The 17605-nt window shown below is 41.9% G+C and overlaps 1 protein-coding gene across 1 annotated transcript in view; it reads left to right on the forward strand.

The window, feature by feature from the left end:
- The window catches only part of LOC148012499 (coiled-coil protein), a 184379-nt gene that overhangs the window by 103495 nt on the left and 63279 nt on the right, over window positions 1-17605 (forward strand). Inside the window, exons 8-11 of the mRNA XM_087669604.1 lie at window positions 7721-7810; window positions 7932-8018; window positions 8201-8284; window positions 9276-9392. Coding sequence (XP_087525730.1) covers window positions 7721-7810; window positions 7932-8018; window positions 8201-8284; window positions 9276-9392 — 378 coding nt within the window. The remainder of the gene's footprint in view (window positions 1-7720; window positions 7811-7931; window positions 8019-8200; window positions 8285-9275; window positions 9393-17605) is intronic.

The raw sequence follows: 17605 nt of genomic DNA on the forward strand, positions 1-17605 counted from the left end.
CAGCCTGTTCTTGTTAAAAATGATGTGCAGGGCCGCTTTCTGGTAATCGAAGTCTTATTTGAAGGAGAGATTTTATGGTTGCTGGGCCTCTATGCTCCGAATGATTCCGCATCCCGACGGGATCTATGGTCGACTTTGCAGGGCTCCATGTCACTTGGCCGTAGGGGGTTTTTGATGGGAGATTTCAATATGTGTGTTGACTCTTCTCAGTCCACTTCAGGGCATTCGGTAATGGATACGCCGGAAAGCCGGGTGTGGAACTCTTTTGCTTTGCACGTACTCAAGCAAGATCTTTGGTTGTGGCTTCACCCTTCTGTTTCAGGGTTTACTTTTCATTCCGCACAATATGCAACCACTTGGTCGCGGTTGGACAGAATGTATATCATGCAGGGGGATGATTTTCTTCCCGAGATGCTGGAGATGAAGGTCTTGCAGCAATATGCGTTGTCGGACCATTTCCCCCTCCAGCTTGAGATGCGGGCACAATCTATTGCACCTTTTATGCAGTTGCTGGATAGGTTCTCTTTACGCTTCAACTCCTGTTATTTGAAGCATCCAATTTTTCAGGGCTATATGCAGCAATTGATTGAGAGGTTCTTATTGGACTTCGCCTCTGACGGCTTGGCTTCATTTGCACGTCTGCTCTCTAATGTGCAGCGGGTTGCTCGGCAGTATGGGATTTATTATGCCTCTCTTTGTCGCCGACGTCGACATGCAGCAGAGGACTTATTAGCCTTGGTCCGTTCCTTGCTCTTGGACTCCCCAGATGATGATTTTCTGCTGTCACTGGAGCGGCGTTTGGCCCATCTTATTCAAGTGTTTCGCTTGAAATCTTATCAGCAGGCCAAGCTGCATAACTTGACTGACACATTGCAAGATAGTGCCTGCCAGTCTCATAAGTTCTTTCGCGCCTTGCATGCTTCTCTGGCTCGCGAAAATATGACTCGACTCCAGGATTCGGTAGGTCTTATGGTCACTGATCCGCAGACCATTATCAATATGTGCAGAAATTATTTTATGGACCTTCTTGGTTCTTCTCCCTTGCCTTCTAGCCAGGTTACGCATGCCCGCTCGGTCTTCTATCATCTTGTCCGCCAGCAGGTTCCATTTGATATGCAAGCCACTTTGGAGGCGGATATTTGCGAAGAGGAGGTTATGGATGTTTTGTTGCACCTGCCTAAGGACAAAAGTCCTGGTTGGGATGGTCTCACTAATGAATTTTCTGAGCACTCGGCCACGCAGTTGGTAAAGCCATTGGTGGTCATGTTTCAGCAAGTTTGGGAAACAGGGGTCATGCCTTCTTCATGGAAAGAACGCCTTATCAAACTGATTCCAAAGGTCCCTTCGCCGTCAAAGCTGCAACACTAGAGACCAATTTCTTTGATGGGTCCGATGTATAAAATCTTCTCCAAAGTGCTGGCAAATCGGCTTCACAAGCACCTTCCAGCTATTGTGCATCCTCTCCAATATGGTTTCATTAAGGGCCGCAACATTCTGCATAATATCTTAAATGTGCAAATGGCTATTGACTATGCGCGGCACTCCAGTCAGCAAGTGGTATTGATTCAATTGGACTTGAAAAAGGCGTTTGACTGTGTGGACTGGTCTTTCATTGCAGATCTCATGTCTGCTATGGGCTTTGGTATCCGGATGTCCCGATTGATCTACACCATTAGTACTGCGGCTTCTTCAAGAGTTATGCTCAATGGTGGGTTTACAGAGCCATTTGTCCTTGCACGCTCGGTCTGACAGGGTTGCCCTTTAAGTCCTCTCTTCTTTGCCCTGGCGACTCACCCGGTCCTTTCAATGTTATCCTCCATGGCGCCTTCTGCTCAGCTGGCAGGGTTGTCTCTTCCTTTGAGGCAGCACTTCATTAGCCAATCTTTGGCTGATGACTCCTTTATGATTTTGCAGGCGGACAGGGACAACATTCGAAAGGCATTAGATGTTTGGACGCTCTTTGGTCAAGCCTCTGGTCTTTGCATCAATGCCTTTAAGTCAGCCATTCTCTGTTGCACGGAGCCTGATTTACAGTCATTAGGCTGGCAGGGCCAGGTGGTTTCCCGTGGCTCCATTGTCAGGGATCTTGGATACCCATTGGGGGTGGATGTACGGCCAAAGGACCTACTGGAGTGGATTTCACAAAAACTGGCGGCAAAGTTTATGTATTGGAAGTCGCAAGCCTGGCCATTCCATGTCCGCCTCAAAGTGGCTCAGACAATTATGCTACCAATGCTAACGTATTTCCTGCCATTACTGCCATGGACGCCTACTACTTTGAAGGCTCTCACTCATCCCATTCGTTTCATGCTATGGAAGAAAGATTCACTGCAGGCAGGCATTTCGTGGATTTCATGGTCACATGCATGTAGCCCTAAGCGCATGGGTGGTGGAGCTATTTTGGATGCAGAAACTCATATGCTGGCTCTTCATTGGTCTCTTTTTCGTGCCATGTGTGTGGATCATCACCCATGGACCATCATAGCCCGTTATTTTCTTGAGGACAGCGGGCCCCGCCAAGGTAACACACGGCTTCGGGCCTCCTGGTGGCATGTCCTTAATGCTGACTCTCAATTTTTCAGTCCCTCTTCCTCTTTGTTACTGCACTTGGTCGGCTCTTGGAAAGTGGTGCTTCAAAAGGCCCGTTGGCATCCTGTAGGGGACCGCTTGCAGACTAACTGCTTTCAGCTGGAATTTTTGGCAGTATCCAGATTACTTTCATGGGAAGATAAACATCAGCTCAGACCAAGATTTAACTGCATGGCCCGTTTGGGTGTGACTTCGATTGCGGATGCTACCCTTGCTACACGCAATGTCCTCGCATCGTTTCGGACTGCTAGGAGACTTTTCAGGATTCCGCGCGGATACCGTGATTTATGGGGGAAGCTTTCGTCGGAACTTGCCCTGGCTGTGGATCGCCCTTGGCAGGACTGGGACCTTGCAGGCCGGTTGAGTCTGGAAAAGGCCTCTACTAATTAGGTGTATCATCTTCTCATTAAAGATCACCAATGGCTGGGTGTGAAAGCTAATACTGTTTGGGGCCTGCGGAAATCACTGTCATGGTGGCAGGCAACGCTGATGGAGGGCTGGCAGAATAAGGCACCTTTCAAATGCAAGGTCTTTCTTTGGCGGGTAATGATTGGTGGTCTTCCTCTTGCCTCGGCCCTTTCCAAGCGTCGAATCTCGAATGGCAATTGTTTCTTTTGTACCACTACGGCGGAATCGGCCCGACATCGTTTTCTTTCTTGCCTGCTCGCCAAGAATATCTGGTCACTCTTGTCGCAAATTTGGCGCGCAGTGGTGGGGTCCTCACTGACTCCTTTCGATTGGGTTTTTGTGCGCCCAATGTATCCCACACCGCCACCGTTACATATGAAGATCTTATTTCACTTTTTCAGATACTGGGGATACTGGCACATTTGGACCACCCGCAATGCTTTTCTCTTTGATTCGGCCTCTAATGTACCGAGACATATTGCAAGGCTTAAAGGGCTCTTGCATTGGCAGCTAGATCTTATCCGACACTCTGACTTGCTCCCTCGGGAGGATTTGCATCCTTGGCATATGGCAATTGCCTCTGGGTCGTTGCCATGATTGGTGTAACCTTTTTAGTGCATTAGTACGGGGATTTTCCACACGTTGGCCTAGGGCCCTCGTGTCTCTTGTAATCATGTAATCATGTAATCTTGTACCTTTTTTTCGTAATTAATACAATTACCTTTTACAAAAGAGAGAGAGAGAGAGAGAGAGAGAGAGAGAGAGAGAGAGAGAGAGAGGGTCGGTGTAACTTTTTAGTACCCTAGTCCGGGGATTTCCCGCACGTTGGCCTATGGCCCTCGTGCCTCTTGTACTCGTGTAATCATGTAATCTTGTACTTTCTTCGTAATTAATACAATTACCTTTTACGAAAAAAGAGAGAGAGGGTCGCCGCCTGCGTGAGAGATGACATGAGATTACGAAAAAAAAAAGAGAGATGACATGAGATGCTTTATTAACGTCTACAAGAGGCCAAAATGACGTGTGAGACTAACAGTTACTAAACAAACCACCAAAGGTTTTGGAAAAAGATTTATGAATTTTGTTATGGTTTTGTATGGCATTGCTAAGGGTAAAGTAGCTACTGATGGTACATTCACTAATTTGTGTACTCTCAGAAGGTACGTTAGGCCAACTGTCCTCTAGCCTAGTTTGATTAGCAATGTGTACTAATGCTTTGGGTTGGGCGGTGCAAAATGAGCTGTGAACAAAGGTAAAATCAATAGGATTAAGCTACTTGATGATTCTCAAATGGTGCTGAATTTATTTATTGATGACACTAACATATTGTGAAAAATGATGGGACATCAATTAGAAACGTTTGGAACTGCTTGAATACCTTATGTATGGCCTTTGGCTCTAGGATAAATCATAATAAAACATGTATGAGGAGTCTAATCAAGCTTCCACCCCCTTTCTTGGTTGATCGATCAAGGCTACAAAATCACCACCACCACCACCACAACAACAACAGTCAACAACCCAAACCATCACCACCAACAACAACCATGCCCAAAAAAAAACCAAAAAAAAGTGTGCTTGTTTTTTTGTACAAATTCGTTCGGGATGGTACTGTATGAACCCTATAGTACGAACCAGTTCTTACTACGTAGGAGTGCAACTATGGATAGACTTTTTAGTTGTATTTGTGTTTTTTTTTTTTTTTGCTGACGTGATGGTCTGATGTAAAAATGTGAGTCTTGTATCCTTTCTGTTTGGTTGGCCTGAAGGCCGGATGTAAATATTCTAATATTAATATATACTCATTCACGAGAGAGATGGGGAGAGAGAGAGAGATGGCGAGTGGATGTCTGATGCCTCTATGGAATCATCCTGCTGGGCCCAAAAGGTACTGAAGATCAGCCGGTTCATGAAGCTGCAGGCCGGTAGGATTCTCTACTGCACCAGACAGGTTAGGGTTGAAAGGTAAAGCTTGGTTACACGCAGTAGTTTAAAGTGTACAGTGCAGGGCAGTGCTGTGATCATGAGGAGCAGGCAGGGAGGGTGGATTTCAGTCAGCATGCCACAGTTAGGCACTTCAGGCAAGGCAGGTGCAGCTTCAGACAGGTTGGGTGTTGCCTTTTAGCAGAGTGGGGCAGTCTGATTTGGGTTTCACCAGCTGTGAAAGAGTTGGAGGTATGTGTTCTCCTGCAGGTGGGCACATGGTGAAGGAGTCAGCTTGAGGGATGCATCCAAATGTGCTGAGGTTGGGGTCTTGAGCCAGCAGCAGGCAGGGCTGCAAGGGCAACTTATTATGTAGGTAGAGAGGGGGCTCTATTTCGGGCAAGATGTAGGCATCTTGTGGTATAGATGTGGATTTCTAGATCAACACATTCATGATAGAGAAGAACGAGATTCAGTAGACTCTGATGTTAACACTTCTGTTGGGGATTCTCATGACCCGTGGAAGGAGATGGGATAGGCAAATGTCGTAAGTTGACGTCTGGTCCACAAATTTCTGATACTTTGGAGATGCCTCAATTGGTTGTGTGCACACCTGTTGGCAGACCATCAAGCCTTTTCACTATATGCTTGCCAATGCGAATAATCTGATGACTGACTATGCGCCTGCCAATGAAGGAAAAGTAAGCTGTTTATGGGACGGTGATCCTGTGGTGGCTGTCACCATGAACAGAAATAGTGTTACAGCAGATTGCTGCCTTCCATGAGTGGCAGCCAGCTTTTTTTTAATGGGAAGGACTCCTTTGATTCCCTGCATTAGAGCATGATTAGAATCAATGTTATTGAATGATAATGTTATTGAATGGTGATACACATCAAACCAATGATTTAGGGCAAGTGTAGGCCCTTCTTGTAGAAGAGATCTATGATGGTCCTAAGGGGCCTTTTGAGATTCTCTTTTGTTCTTTGGATGCTTGGGCATGGTTAATGCAACATATCTCTGTGCTTTTGGATGGTTAGTTGGTTCATGCGGTTCCATGGAGGCCCATGGACGAATTTCAGGATTTGCTGAGGCAAGCATGGCCAATTTGGATGGAAGTGATTAATTTTGCCTTGCACCTTTGGTAGCTTCTTCCTCTTGTATTGAGATCTGTTGGCCAAGTTTTGGTGGAGCGTCATTTGGGCTCTTGGAACACGAACATAGGCTGCATGCTTTGGGACATTGGGAAACCTAGGTCCAACAAAATTCGTTTTGAGACTCTAGGGTTGCATGCATTGTTATTTGAGCTAAAATGGGGAACTCTTGCAGGACATTTTTTTTAGATGTGGCTAGTTGGGTCATTTTGTCTCGGAATGTGCTCATGCTCCAGAGATCTTGCAGAGTGGTTTGGATTGTGAGGTGGATATGTGGGAGTGTGACCCCCAAGATGTATCGTAGCAACATGTTCCTCCTCGCATGCCTCTTAAATTGCGTGGAAATACTAATACTGATTCACTTCAATCTAAGTTTGCTCCATGGGTTTCGGTGGTTGAATGCCATGCTCTATAGGAGTCTTGTTCAATTCTTGCGCAATGAGTTGCTGATGATATTATGCAGACTTTTCAACGTAGGGGTAAAAGAATCTACTCTAAACTCAACCTCAATGATTTAGTGTGCCGGTAGACGGTGTGGGAGATAAATGTTCTTCTGATTTTGCTTTGAGGTTTGATGTTCATGGGAGATTGTTGACCTCTCAAGATGCATTCCATAATTAGCAGCATCAGTTCCCTCCACATGCATCGGTTGCTGGATTGCAGTGGACGGATCTTGTGGATGTGATTCACAGTGAAATGGAGAGATTTGAGGCAGCTAAATCAGTGGATGCAAAAGGGAGAGCGGTCATCCAGTAATTCTTTTTCTCTTTGTTCATCATGAGGCTTGCTTTATGGAATGTTAAAGGGGTTTTGTTGGCTAGCAAGCAGCATATGTTGTGGAGGACTGTCTTTGCAAGTGATTGGGATGTCTTTTTTGCAGTTGAGCCAAGCAGCAGTCTTTGGCTGGTTCCACCTATGTTAAGGACTTTACCATGTTCTTTAGTGGTCGAGCTCCTCAGAAGTTTGGAGTTATGTTGGCTGTTTGGTCTTCATTACAGCCTTCATTGGGTCGTTAGGATGCTCATGGTAGATTCTTGGCCATGGAGATTATCTATAATGGGGAGGTCCCGTGGGTTGTTGGAGTGTATATTCCAATGAGTGTAGTATTAAACATTATTTTGAATATGTTATTTTGGTGTTTCATGTGGCATTTCACTTGGGATGAATCTAGGGGTGAAACGTTTCAGGCTAAAACACAATATTTCTGGAGTGAAACACTGTAGGGGCGAAATATTTTGGGATTATGGAAACTAGGTTCTAGTGCTGTTAACAAAGCCAATGCTGCCAAGCTATTTCGGAGCTTACATCATGGTTGTAGTTAAAGGAAGTGAGGATACCTTGTCATTTGTCCACCAGGCAATTGGCAGGCTCATAAGCACAGCAGATCGTTAGATACAAGTGAGATATGTTATGCAAATTTTTTAGCAGAGTAGGAAAGTTTGAAGCTGTGTAACTGGACCACAATGCTTTTGCAGACTCCAAGATGGTGAACTTTGGCAGATTTCTCATGAGCACTAGAGAGTGTCAGTCAACACCATCAGCAGCCATAGCATATGTGTTTTGTTTAGAGTACACCATGTAGAGCAAGCATAGTGACATTTTCTTGTTTTTTCAACCTTACAAGTTTAAAGCCAGGCAATTTTTGCAGGACATTTTGCCAATCTTGGTGAAAATTCAGCATGCTATGGACATAAAATCTCGTTTGGAGAGTATAGTAGAGGAGGGTGACTATGCCAAAGTAAGTGGCTTGAGGTTACAGAAAGTCACATATGATTTAAGTCTTGTGTTTGCAGTAGAGAAGAGTGCTGATGTATGGTTTCACGTTCTCAGTCTATTTTTGGGCTTTCGAAAATTTGCAGGCCTTGCGTATGTGCTCAGCATGCATGCAGTTAATGGATGAGTGCTCTGGCATCATCGCAATTACAGATATGAATCATAGTATTGAGGTATAACATCTGTCATGTAGAGCCTTGTAAGGGATTAAACAGTTTAATGAATTGAGTGCAATGAGTGAGCCTGTTGAACTAGCCTGTTTATTCCTCTTTTCAAGCAATTAACAAAAAATTCTGGTTTTAGTCTGTTACAATTGAAAGCTCCACATTCAACAAAGCTGTATGTCGGTCTACAGGACTGGCTTCAGAGGACATTGGAGAAGGTTGATCATTTGCTGCTTGAAGTGTGCCATAATTTTGAGGCAGATAAATACAAGATGGTTAGTCACATGTGGCTTGCCCTCTTTCTCAGTAAAATTGTTGTTGGCTTATTTTCAGTTTTCTTGTCATGATGTTGCTTTGGTGTTTTTGTTCATCATGACCACCAAATCATTGCCTCATGACCACTAAAGAAAGTTACAGGGTTGTACTTGTGTAGCTGGCCTACATGGCAGTTCTTAGTTCTGTTTGATTTAAGAATTAGCCCTAGTTTAGGTCATGTCATTTTTATTCATGACTATCCTCTATTTGAATACTTTTTACATCAACCGATATAACAGATTCTTTTATGCTAGATACACAATATGTCCTTACCCTTGTTTATCTCTTATGCTCTTATAGGTCATGTGCATGAGAGTTTTTCTGGGTTATGTAAAGGCAGTGTATCTCACACGCTCTTGTAGGTTGTTAAGCATCTACATTTTGGTGGGCTATGCAAAGGCCAGCTTATGCATATGGTCTTGCATGAAGCTTATGCATAAGTTCTTGCTATGCAAATAATCTTTTTGAAGCAGCTTATGCATATAGAGTGTCATTTAAGCGTATAAACTATGGAAGCAGAGTGATGAAGTGAAAACAGCGTCTACAACCAATGGTGGCCCTAACGATTTTGGGTTGAAAATTATGCTTGCAACCTCCCAAATTAAAATGAATGAGATAGTGCAGTTGTAGGTCTTCAAGTTTGTGTTGCAAATACATACTGATACATATAAACATAAGCATAAATTTAATAGTTAGATATTAATTTAAATAATGTAAGACTGTTATTCTGAATGAATGCTTTGGATCACATTTCAAACATCTTGGCTCTGAAGGTTCACATGAAGTCATTTGGAGCAATCTTGCGATGTGTTTTTAGTCTACCCCTCTGTCAGTAGCCCAAGATACACATCTAGTGCTTGTTTAATTAATAAACACATACCTTAATAGAAGTTTTGTCTACTGTTATGTTCACTTTGTCATTGTTTTTGTTGGCGTATATCATGATTGCAGGTTATTGATGCTTATGCTATGATAGATGATGGTGGCTTGGGTGAAAAAATTCAGAACTGCTTTGTACAGATTGTGGTGTTGGAAACACATTCTGTTTTGAAGAATCTTCTGAATGAGGTGTGTGTCCAGATATGGTGTACCTAACCTCTACTAGCCTTTGGTAAATTGCTTTTGATTATGACTTTTCATGTGAAGGAACGAGCAATAGTTGAAGTTTCATGTTAAATATTGTCTCCGGCATGGTTATGTTTGGAGAGGTTTAAGCAGTGCTGCAATGTCAGTATGATGGCATGTTATGCTTCCAGCCTATTCATAGTTGAAGGGAAGAGGACGCAATGGGAGTGTGAGTCAGAAGTGGAGCAGCAGTGTTGAGAGTGAATGCCAAGATGAGTGTTCTAGATTGTGGTGGTACACAAAGAATAAAGCATGGATTCATATGCTAGGGTATAAATAAGGGTGTGTTCACACTTGTATAACTTTAACACACACCCGTATAACTTTACATGGGCACGAAGGGACTTTACACCCAACAACCTCCCACTTAAAAGGCCCGAAGTGGTACTTTAAGTTGACCGACTCCCACTAATTGAATGCAAATCTCATGTTGAGCCTTGGCAAGACTCTTAGTGAGAACATCTACAGGGTTATCTTGGATTTCGATCTTAGTTAGTGTGACAAGACAATTATCCAAGACCTGTCAAATAAAGTGGTACCGAACATCTATGTGTTTGGTGCATAGTTGCACTCGTACGTAGTATGAACTGGTTCGTACTATACGGTTCGCACCGTACCGTACCGTATGAATTGGGCGTGGTTGTTGTTGTTGGTGGTGGTTTGGGTTATTGATTGTTGTTGTTGTGGTGGTGATTTTGTAGCCTTGATCGATCAACCAAGAAAGGGGGTGGAAGCTTGATTAGACTCCTCATACATGTTTTGTTATGATTTATCCTAGAGCCAAAGGCCATACATAAGGTATTCAAGTAGTTCCAAACGTTTCTAATTGATGTCACAATATGTTAGTGTCATCAATAAATAAATTCAGCACCATTTGAGAATCATCAAGTAGCTTAATCCTATTGATTTTACCTTTGTTCACAGCTCATTTTGCACCACCCAACCCAAAGCATTAGTACACATTGCTAATAAAACTAGGCTAGAGGATAGCTTGGCCTAATGTACCTTCTGAGAGTACACGAATTAGTAAATGTACCATCAGTAGCTACTTTAGCCTTAGCAATATCAAACAAAACCATAACAAAATTCATAAATCTTTTACCAAAACCTTTGGTGGTTTGTTTGGTAACTGTTGTTCTCATAGGTCATTTTGGCCTCTTATAGACGTTAATAAAAATCTCTATCTCTCTCTCTCTCTCTCTCTCTCTCTCAACCTTCTCTCTCTCAAGCATACATGCCTCTTATTTGTATGATCATTCGTGTATGATGTATCCACTCCTATGTATGTACTTGTAAGTTGTAGTGCATGTTGTGTATGCGGCATATGTCATAGAGGTTTTGGCGTGTTACCCTCAAGTATTCATCTTATATACTCCAATAGCATTGCTATTTAGACTTTAAACATCTGTTCTATCATCTATAGTTCAAAATAATGAAGTTAATTTTTTTTTTGTAGTAATATCTTACCGTACCTTATAAAATCTCAAGGTACCATTTAGTACCGTATTTTATCGTAGCGTACCGTACCGTACTTTTCGTACCTGACAACTATGGTTTGGTGTATGCATGGAACATGGCATTCTTGGCCAGACATACTGCACTCTAGCTATCACATCCAAGCACTCTAGTACGTGAAGAAAGACCAAAATCCTTGACGAGACGGCCAAGCCAAATATCTTCCTTAGAAGCTTCTGTGGCTGAAATAAATTCAACCTCTATAGTATCCAGTGCCTCAATTTTTTGCAACCTTGAACACCAAGAGATAGCTCCGCAAGCCAAAGTAAAGACATACCCCCCGCTAGGTATCCTAGTGTCATGTCTCAATTACAGAATCCTTGCAACTCTAGTGTACCCTCTGCATAGCATATACACTTCTCTTATGTACATTTTAAGTATCTGAAAATACATTTCACTGCTTCCCAATGTGGGTTGCTCGGGTTAGACATGAATCTACGAACAACTCCCATTGCATGAGCAATGCCAAGGTGACTCACAACCATAGCATACATTAAAGATTGACAAGTTGATGCATAAGGTATGCCCTTTATAGCACTAGTAGTTGCATTATCCTTTGGGCAATAAGCTTTGCTAAGCTTTGTATGTGGCATTAAAGGCAAACTAAGGAACTTAGCACTAGCCATAGTAAACTGGTAAAGTACTTTGCTAATGTACTTCTCTTGTGAGAGAAACAAGTGCTGCCCTCTATCTCCTAAAATGTACATGTCCAAAATGTGTTCGGTTGCCCCCAAATCTTTCATAGAGAAGGCTGAACTTAGCTGCCTTTTAAGAGAATTCAAAGTACTCTTATGCTTTCCTACAATCAGCATGTCATCCACATATAAGACCGGCACAACAAGACTTCCATCATTTGCCTTTTGAGTGTATAAGTAATGATCTGTATAATTGCAGTTAAATCCATGGCTGAGCATGAAGGTAAAAAACTTTTGTACCATTGTTTACGAGCTTGTTTTAGCCCATATAAGCTAGGTTTTAGCTTACGAACCAAATGCTCTTTCCCTGGAATGGCAAAAGCTTTTGGCTATTTCATTTATAGCTCTTCATCCAGGTCACCGTGAAGAAAAGCACTCTTCACATCCGTTTGATCCAACTCCAAATCCAAGGATGCAATGAGAGCAAACAAAACATGGATTTTAGTCATCTTCACCATTGGTGTAAAAACCTCCAAGAAGTCTATTCCTTCCTTTTGTGTATAGCCCTTAGCAACCAACTATGCCTTGTATTTGGGTTTCCCATCAATACATTTCACTTTGTTAATCCATTTATTAGGGATAGCTTTCCTATCCTTGGGCAAAGATGCAAGCTCCCAAGTGTTATTTGCATAAAGAGACTTGATCTCTTTCTGCATAGCATGCTCCCATTTCTCTTGTTTTCACATGATTGTGCCTCTCTAAATGTCAGAGGCTCACCCTCATTAGACAACAAAATGCAATCCAAAGATGGCTGAAACCTTTGTGGCTGCCTTTTGACATGTGTAGACCTTTTTATCCAATGACCTGTATTGTCAGATAATGGGTCTACATCCTCAAGTACGTGCACATCATCACCAGGTTGCGGATATTGAGCATTTTCATGCTGTTGTATCCTGTTTTCAGCATGTTTTTCTTCCTGTCCTATTCCATTCTATGCATCTATTTGGTGTCCATTATTTGCTGGTTGTAGTACAATGGGTTGCTGCTCATTTTCAGCATCAAAAGGGACAAAATCTTCTGGTAACGGTTGCTGAATGGCTGGCTCTTCATGCTGAAGGTATACCTTCTTTTTGTCAAGGTCACCTTCTGTAGCATGTTTCAGAAACTTTGCCTCATTAAATACTGTCTTAGTTGTGTATTATCTGTTGCCCTGAGGAAGCCAAACTCTATAATTCATCTGTCTCTCATCTCTATATCCCATGAAGATGCCCTTAATGGATTTCATGTCTAGTTTGATTCTTTGATCTACATATACATGCACAAGGCATCACAACCAAAGATACACAAATGGTCATATGAAGCAGATTTGCCAGACCAAACCTCTTCAGGAATACTATTTTTCAATGCATGATTTGGAGAGCGATTGCATATATAAACTGTATTTTTAAGAGACTGTTCTCAGAACTGTTATAGGAGATTAGCTGTGGAGAGCATGCATCTAACTCTCTCACATAGTGTGCGATTATAACTTTCTGTCACAGCATTTGATGTAGGATTATAAGGGGATGTCAACTTCCTCTTAATGCCACGCGTCCCACAAAAAATTTTGAACTCGTTAGAAACATACTCACCCCCATTATTTGTTCTTATAGCTTTTAACTCATGTCCTTTTTGTGTGGTAACAAAAGCATGAAACCTTTCAAAAGTATCTAACACATCCTTTTTGCTCTTTAATACAGATCCATGATTTTCTACTGAAGTCATCAATAAAAGTGACAAAGTACCGTGCACCCCCATATGAAATAACAGACATAGTGTATAGATTAGAGTGTACTAAATCAAGAGCATTGGACTTCTTAACGACACTTAGAGTAATAAGGAGACTTCACATGCTTTCCATATATGCAATCAGTACAAAATTCGAGACCAGATCCTTTTACATCAAATCTCCCTAGAGGAGAGAGTCCGAAGGCCGTTTTGGCTGATATGGCAAAGTGTTTTGTACCAAAGTTCCATCTATCGATGAAGTTCAGCCACAACTACGAACTTGCCAGCTAATGCTTTACAATGCAAAAAATACAAAGTCGCATTTTTGCTGCTTTTAACTTTCAGCATAGAGCCTTTGTGGACCTTCCAAGATCCACCACCAAAGGTAATAAAATACCCTCTTGCATCGAGCTGCCCAACTGATGGTAGACTTTTCTTTATGCCAGGTACATACATCTTTTAAAATCAACTCTTGGCTGTTTCCAAGAACCAAATGTGCAATATATTTAGAAAATGACTCCAAAGAGGAAGTAACATGAAAAGAGGCACCGTTGTCGACTATCCATGATTGGGATTGCCCCTCATCAGCTGAAAGTAAGGTGTCAATTACATCCACAATCCATGATTGGGACAGCCCCTCATATCTACATTGCATGAGGCTGCAACAAGCATCTCTTGAGTGTCAGAGAGCTCTTCAATGACCACACTAGGTGCAACATTTGCCTTTGCAACTTCTTTTGAGGAAGAGCTATCATCATCTTGCTTGTTATCCTTCTTTTTCTTTCCCTGTTGTTTCTTTCTTTCTTGTTTTTTCTTGTAATATCGGCAATAGGGCTTTTAATGCCCTTTATGCCCGCATTGATAGCAAACATTTGCCTTTGCAACTTCTTTTGAGTAAGAGCTATCATCATCTTTCTTGTCATCCTTCTTTTTCTTTCTTTGTTGTTCCTTTCCTTCTCGCTTTTTCTTGTAATACCGGCAATAGGGTTTTTTATGGCCTTTACACACACACTAATAGCAAGTGACATCATGGTGTTTGCCCTTGCTTTTACTTTTACTTTTGCCTTTATTTGCTGTTTTACCCCTCTTCTCTGTCCTACCTCCAAGATGATAGGTTGAACCATTGCTTTATTCATTGGACTTTCTTCTTATTGCCTCATTGAGAATAGAGCCTCTAACGCCATCAAAGGTCAAAGCAGTGCTATTGCTAAGTGAAACAACCAAAGCCTCCGAGCTATTAGGTAAAGTTATCAGCAAGAAAATAGCCTTCAGTTTATCATTGAAGGGCTGCAAACTAGAGTCCTGCAACTGACTCAAAATCCCTGTGAAAGCACTCAAATGCTCAGATGTTGGCTTAGACTCATCCAACTCCATGTTCACTAGCTTGCACATGAGATAAACTTGATTTATTGGAGTGTTATTTTCATAAGTATCCATTAACTTTTTCCATACAGCATAAGCTGTATCAACACGGTTAATGTCTGTTGTAATCATTAGATACAACCATTTTTATGTATGCAATGGCCTTAATGTTGAGTCTAGCCCGATCCTCATTTGCTATACTTGCATGCTTAGTTTCCAGGAGAGTATCATCATAGATTTTGAGGAACAAAATGCCTTGTATCCAATCCTTTCCATAGATCAAAGCGAGGCATACATCACATGCATACATCACTGCCAGGAGAGTTCCACTTCAGCAATGTCACCAAAAATTACATCTACAACAATCCCAAATCTGTAAATGATTTCTAAGACTATTGCACCATGAATATTCAGGAATACATCAACCCAATAGGAGCTGCTTGACATGTATACTGTATACATATGTGTCCAAATCAACTTTTGATAGACAAAAATTTCAAAAATTCTCTGCAGTTTGTCCAAAATCTCACAAGCGGGAGACAAAAGACTCACAAATCTATGATTTGTGCCTATGCATGGGAACCCCCATCAGTAAGGAAGGGGGCTGGTTGCAAAGGATTCTAGAAAAAAAATGACGAACTGTTAAAAGAAATGACGAATTGTCATGGGAATGTGACACTCACCCCTATTGACTTATTGTCCAAGTTGTCTGCTGAATTCTGCGTGTGATCGACAACGGTAAGTTGTCGATCTCACGTGTCGCTCACCTGTCGCTCAGCCCTGCAATAGTCGCTGAACTTGTCACTTGCTAGAAAGGGGTTGCTTGACCGATTTGCTGCCTACCCTTCACTTGTTGACTGCACTCACACTGGTCTGATCTGACGCTTCTTCGTGAGGACTAACTGAAGCTGACATGCACAGACTTCAAAAAGCGCAGATACATGAGCTGCAGCTTTGATATTAGTTTGAAGGGAAGAGCATGCAATAGGAGTGAGTCAGAAGGGGAGAAACAATGTTGAGAGTGAGAAAGAGTGAATGCCAAGATGAGTGTTCCAAATTGTGATTGTACACAAAGAATAAAGAATGTATTTATATGTTAGGGTACAAATAAGGGTGTGTTCACACTCGTATAATCGTAACACACACCCTTATAACTTTTCACGGAGGCGCAGGGACTTGCACCCAACAATGGTGTTTTAAGACTGCTGCTGTTTTGCCTCTATGGTGATTATCAAAGACCTCAACTGTGAGGTTAGACTTATGGTTATAGTAAGTACTCGAAACTACATTTTACTTTCCAAAACCCTTGTGGTGAGGTTTGGAATCAAGTAGTAGGTTTTGCAATGTTTGGCTAGAGTTGCAGTCTCTTGGAAAGTGAAGTCAGAGGCATGGAAAAGGTCATGTCTGAGCCATGTTCGTGCAGCTCACAAGCCCTTGCCTTGGGTATGGTTCTTCCTCCTCATTTAAGGGGTGTGAAGACTGCTGTTCTTGAACCAAGTTGCAGGATGGACTTAGTATACATATCTTCAATGGAAATGCTTCATGAGGAATAGATTGTCTCTTTGGCCGACAACCAATTTGCTTTAGTTTGTCAGCTTTCATTTCTGACATGCAAATTCTACTTTTATTGGGAATGTTTTCACCCTTTTTCTCTTCATTACAGCCATCTACAATGGGAAGATGCATGGAGTGCATAGAGGTCTGTGTAACGTTGGAAGAAGTAGTAACTACTAACTTTTGTTGGCAGCTAATGGCTACTAAATAGTTAATGCTATTGTGTAAGCTTGGCAATGTTAGCATCTAATTATTTTAGCTTGTGGAACACACACACACACACACACACACACACGCACACACACACACACACACACACACACATACACACACACACACAGTCTTTCTTAGTTGCCCATAGGGAAGTTCAATATGCAAAGGGTTGAGCACTAGAAATATGTAGCCAGCAAGTTTGAGAAGCCTTCAATTAGAAACAAAGTAGCTGAAGTTAGTCTAATCCTTTAATGGAAATACTATCAAAGAGTGACTGCTGCAAAGATATTCAAACATATAGGCAGCCAACTATAGTGACAAACTCAAAGTGTCAGGAATTTGGAGAGTTTCTGAATGGTCCATAAAGTGCATAATCAAACCCAAAATGGAGAAGTAGAAATGCACCAGAGAGCCAAAAAATTCTGCCAAATTTAAAATTCAGGAAACAAATTCTAAGAGAATCTGACACTCTGAATAAAGTCCTGAGAATGAGGACAATACTATTAAATATGGAGAGAGGACGACTCTCAGGGCATTCATATATTTTTGGAGAAAAGGAGGCTCTTTAAGAGGCAATTTGTTATTCCTTAGTTTTGATAGGTGATGGTGCGATTGGACAAAAGAATCTATAATACTCCAAAGTGCATTTGCGTGTTGTGAAACCAAGGGTGGATGCTGCAACAGCAAATACATCTGCTCAGCATTCATTCGATGAATAGAGTAATCTTTATGATTGTATGGAATGTTCCAATAGCCGGGGTTTTACAATTCAACTTAGGGACAGTCAAAGAAGACTAAAGCATAACACAAATAGGAGCTCATAAAGAGTGATAATGAGGTCCCAAATGATACATAGGTTGAGTTTGATGAAATGTCATAACATTGCCACCATGGTTAACTACATTTGCTACCCTGGATATCCCTTTACTGGCAAAGAGGTATGTCTTTTGTAGTTCAATGATAGCCAATGGAGGGTTGAAAACTCTAGTGTAGTTTGTGCTTTCTTGATGAAGGGAAAATTTCGTTGCATTTTAGAGGCAATCAATGCATTTTGGAGATGGAGATGTTGGTAGGGACCCTTGAAAACAGCCTAAAATCCAATCCTTTGCT

The sequence above is a fragment of the Lygodium microphyllum genome, chromosome 27 (genome assembly GCF_053477565.2).
Source record: "Lygodium microphyllum isolate KBCC chromosome 27, Lygodium_microphyllum_v1.1.10, whole genome shotgun sequence".
In the NCBI taxonomy this organism is placed as follows: domain Eukaryota; kingdom Viridiplantae; phylum Streptophyta; class Polypodiopsida; order Schizaeales; family Lygodiaceae; genus Lygodium; species Lygodium microphyllum.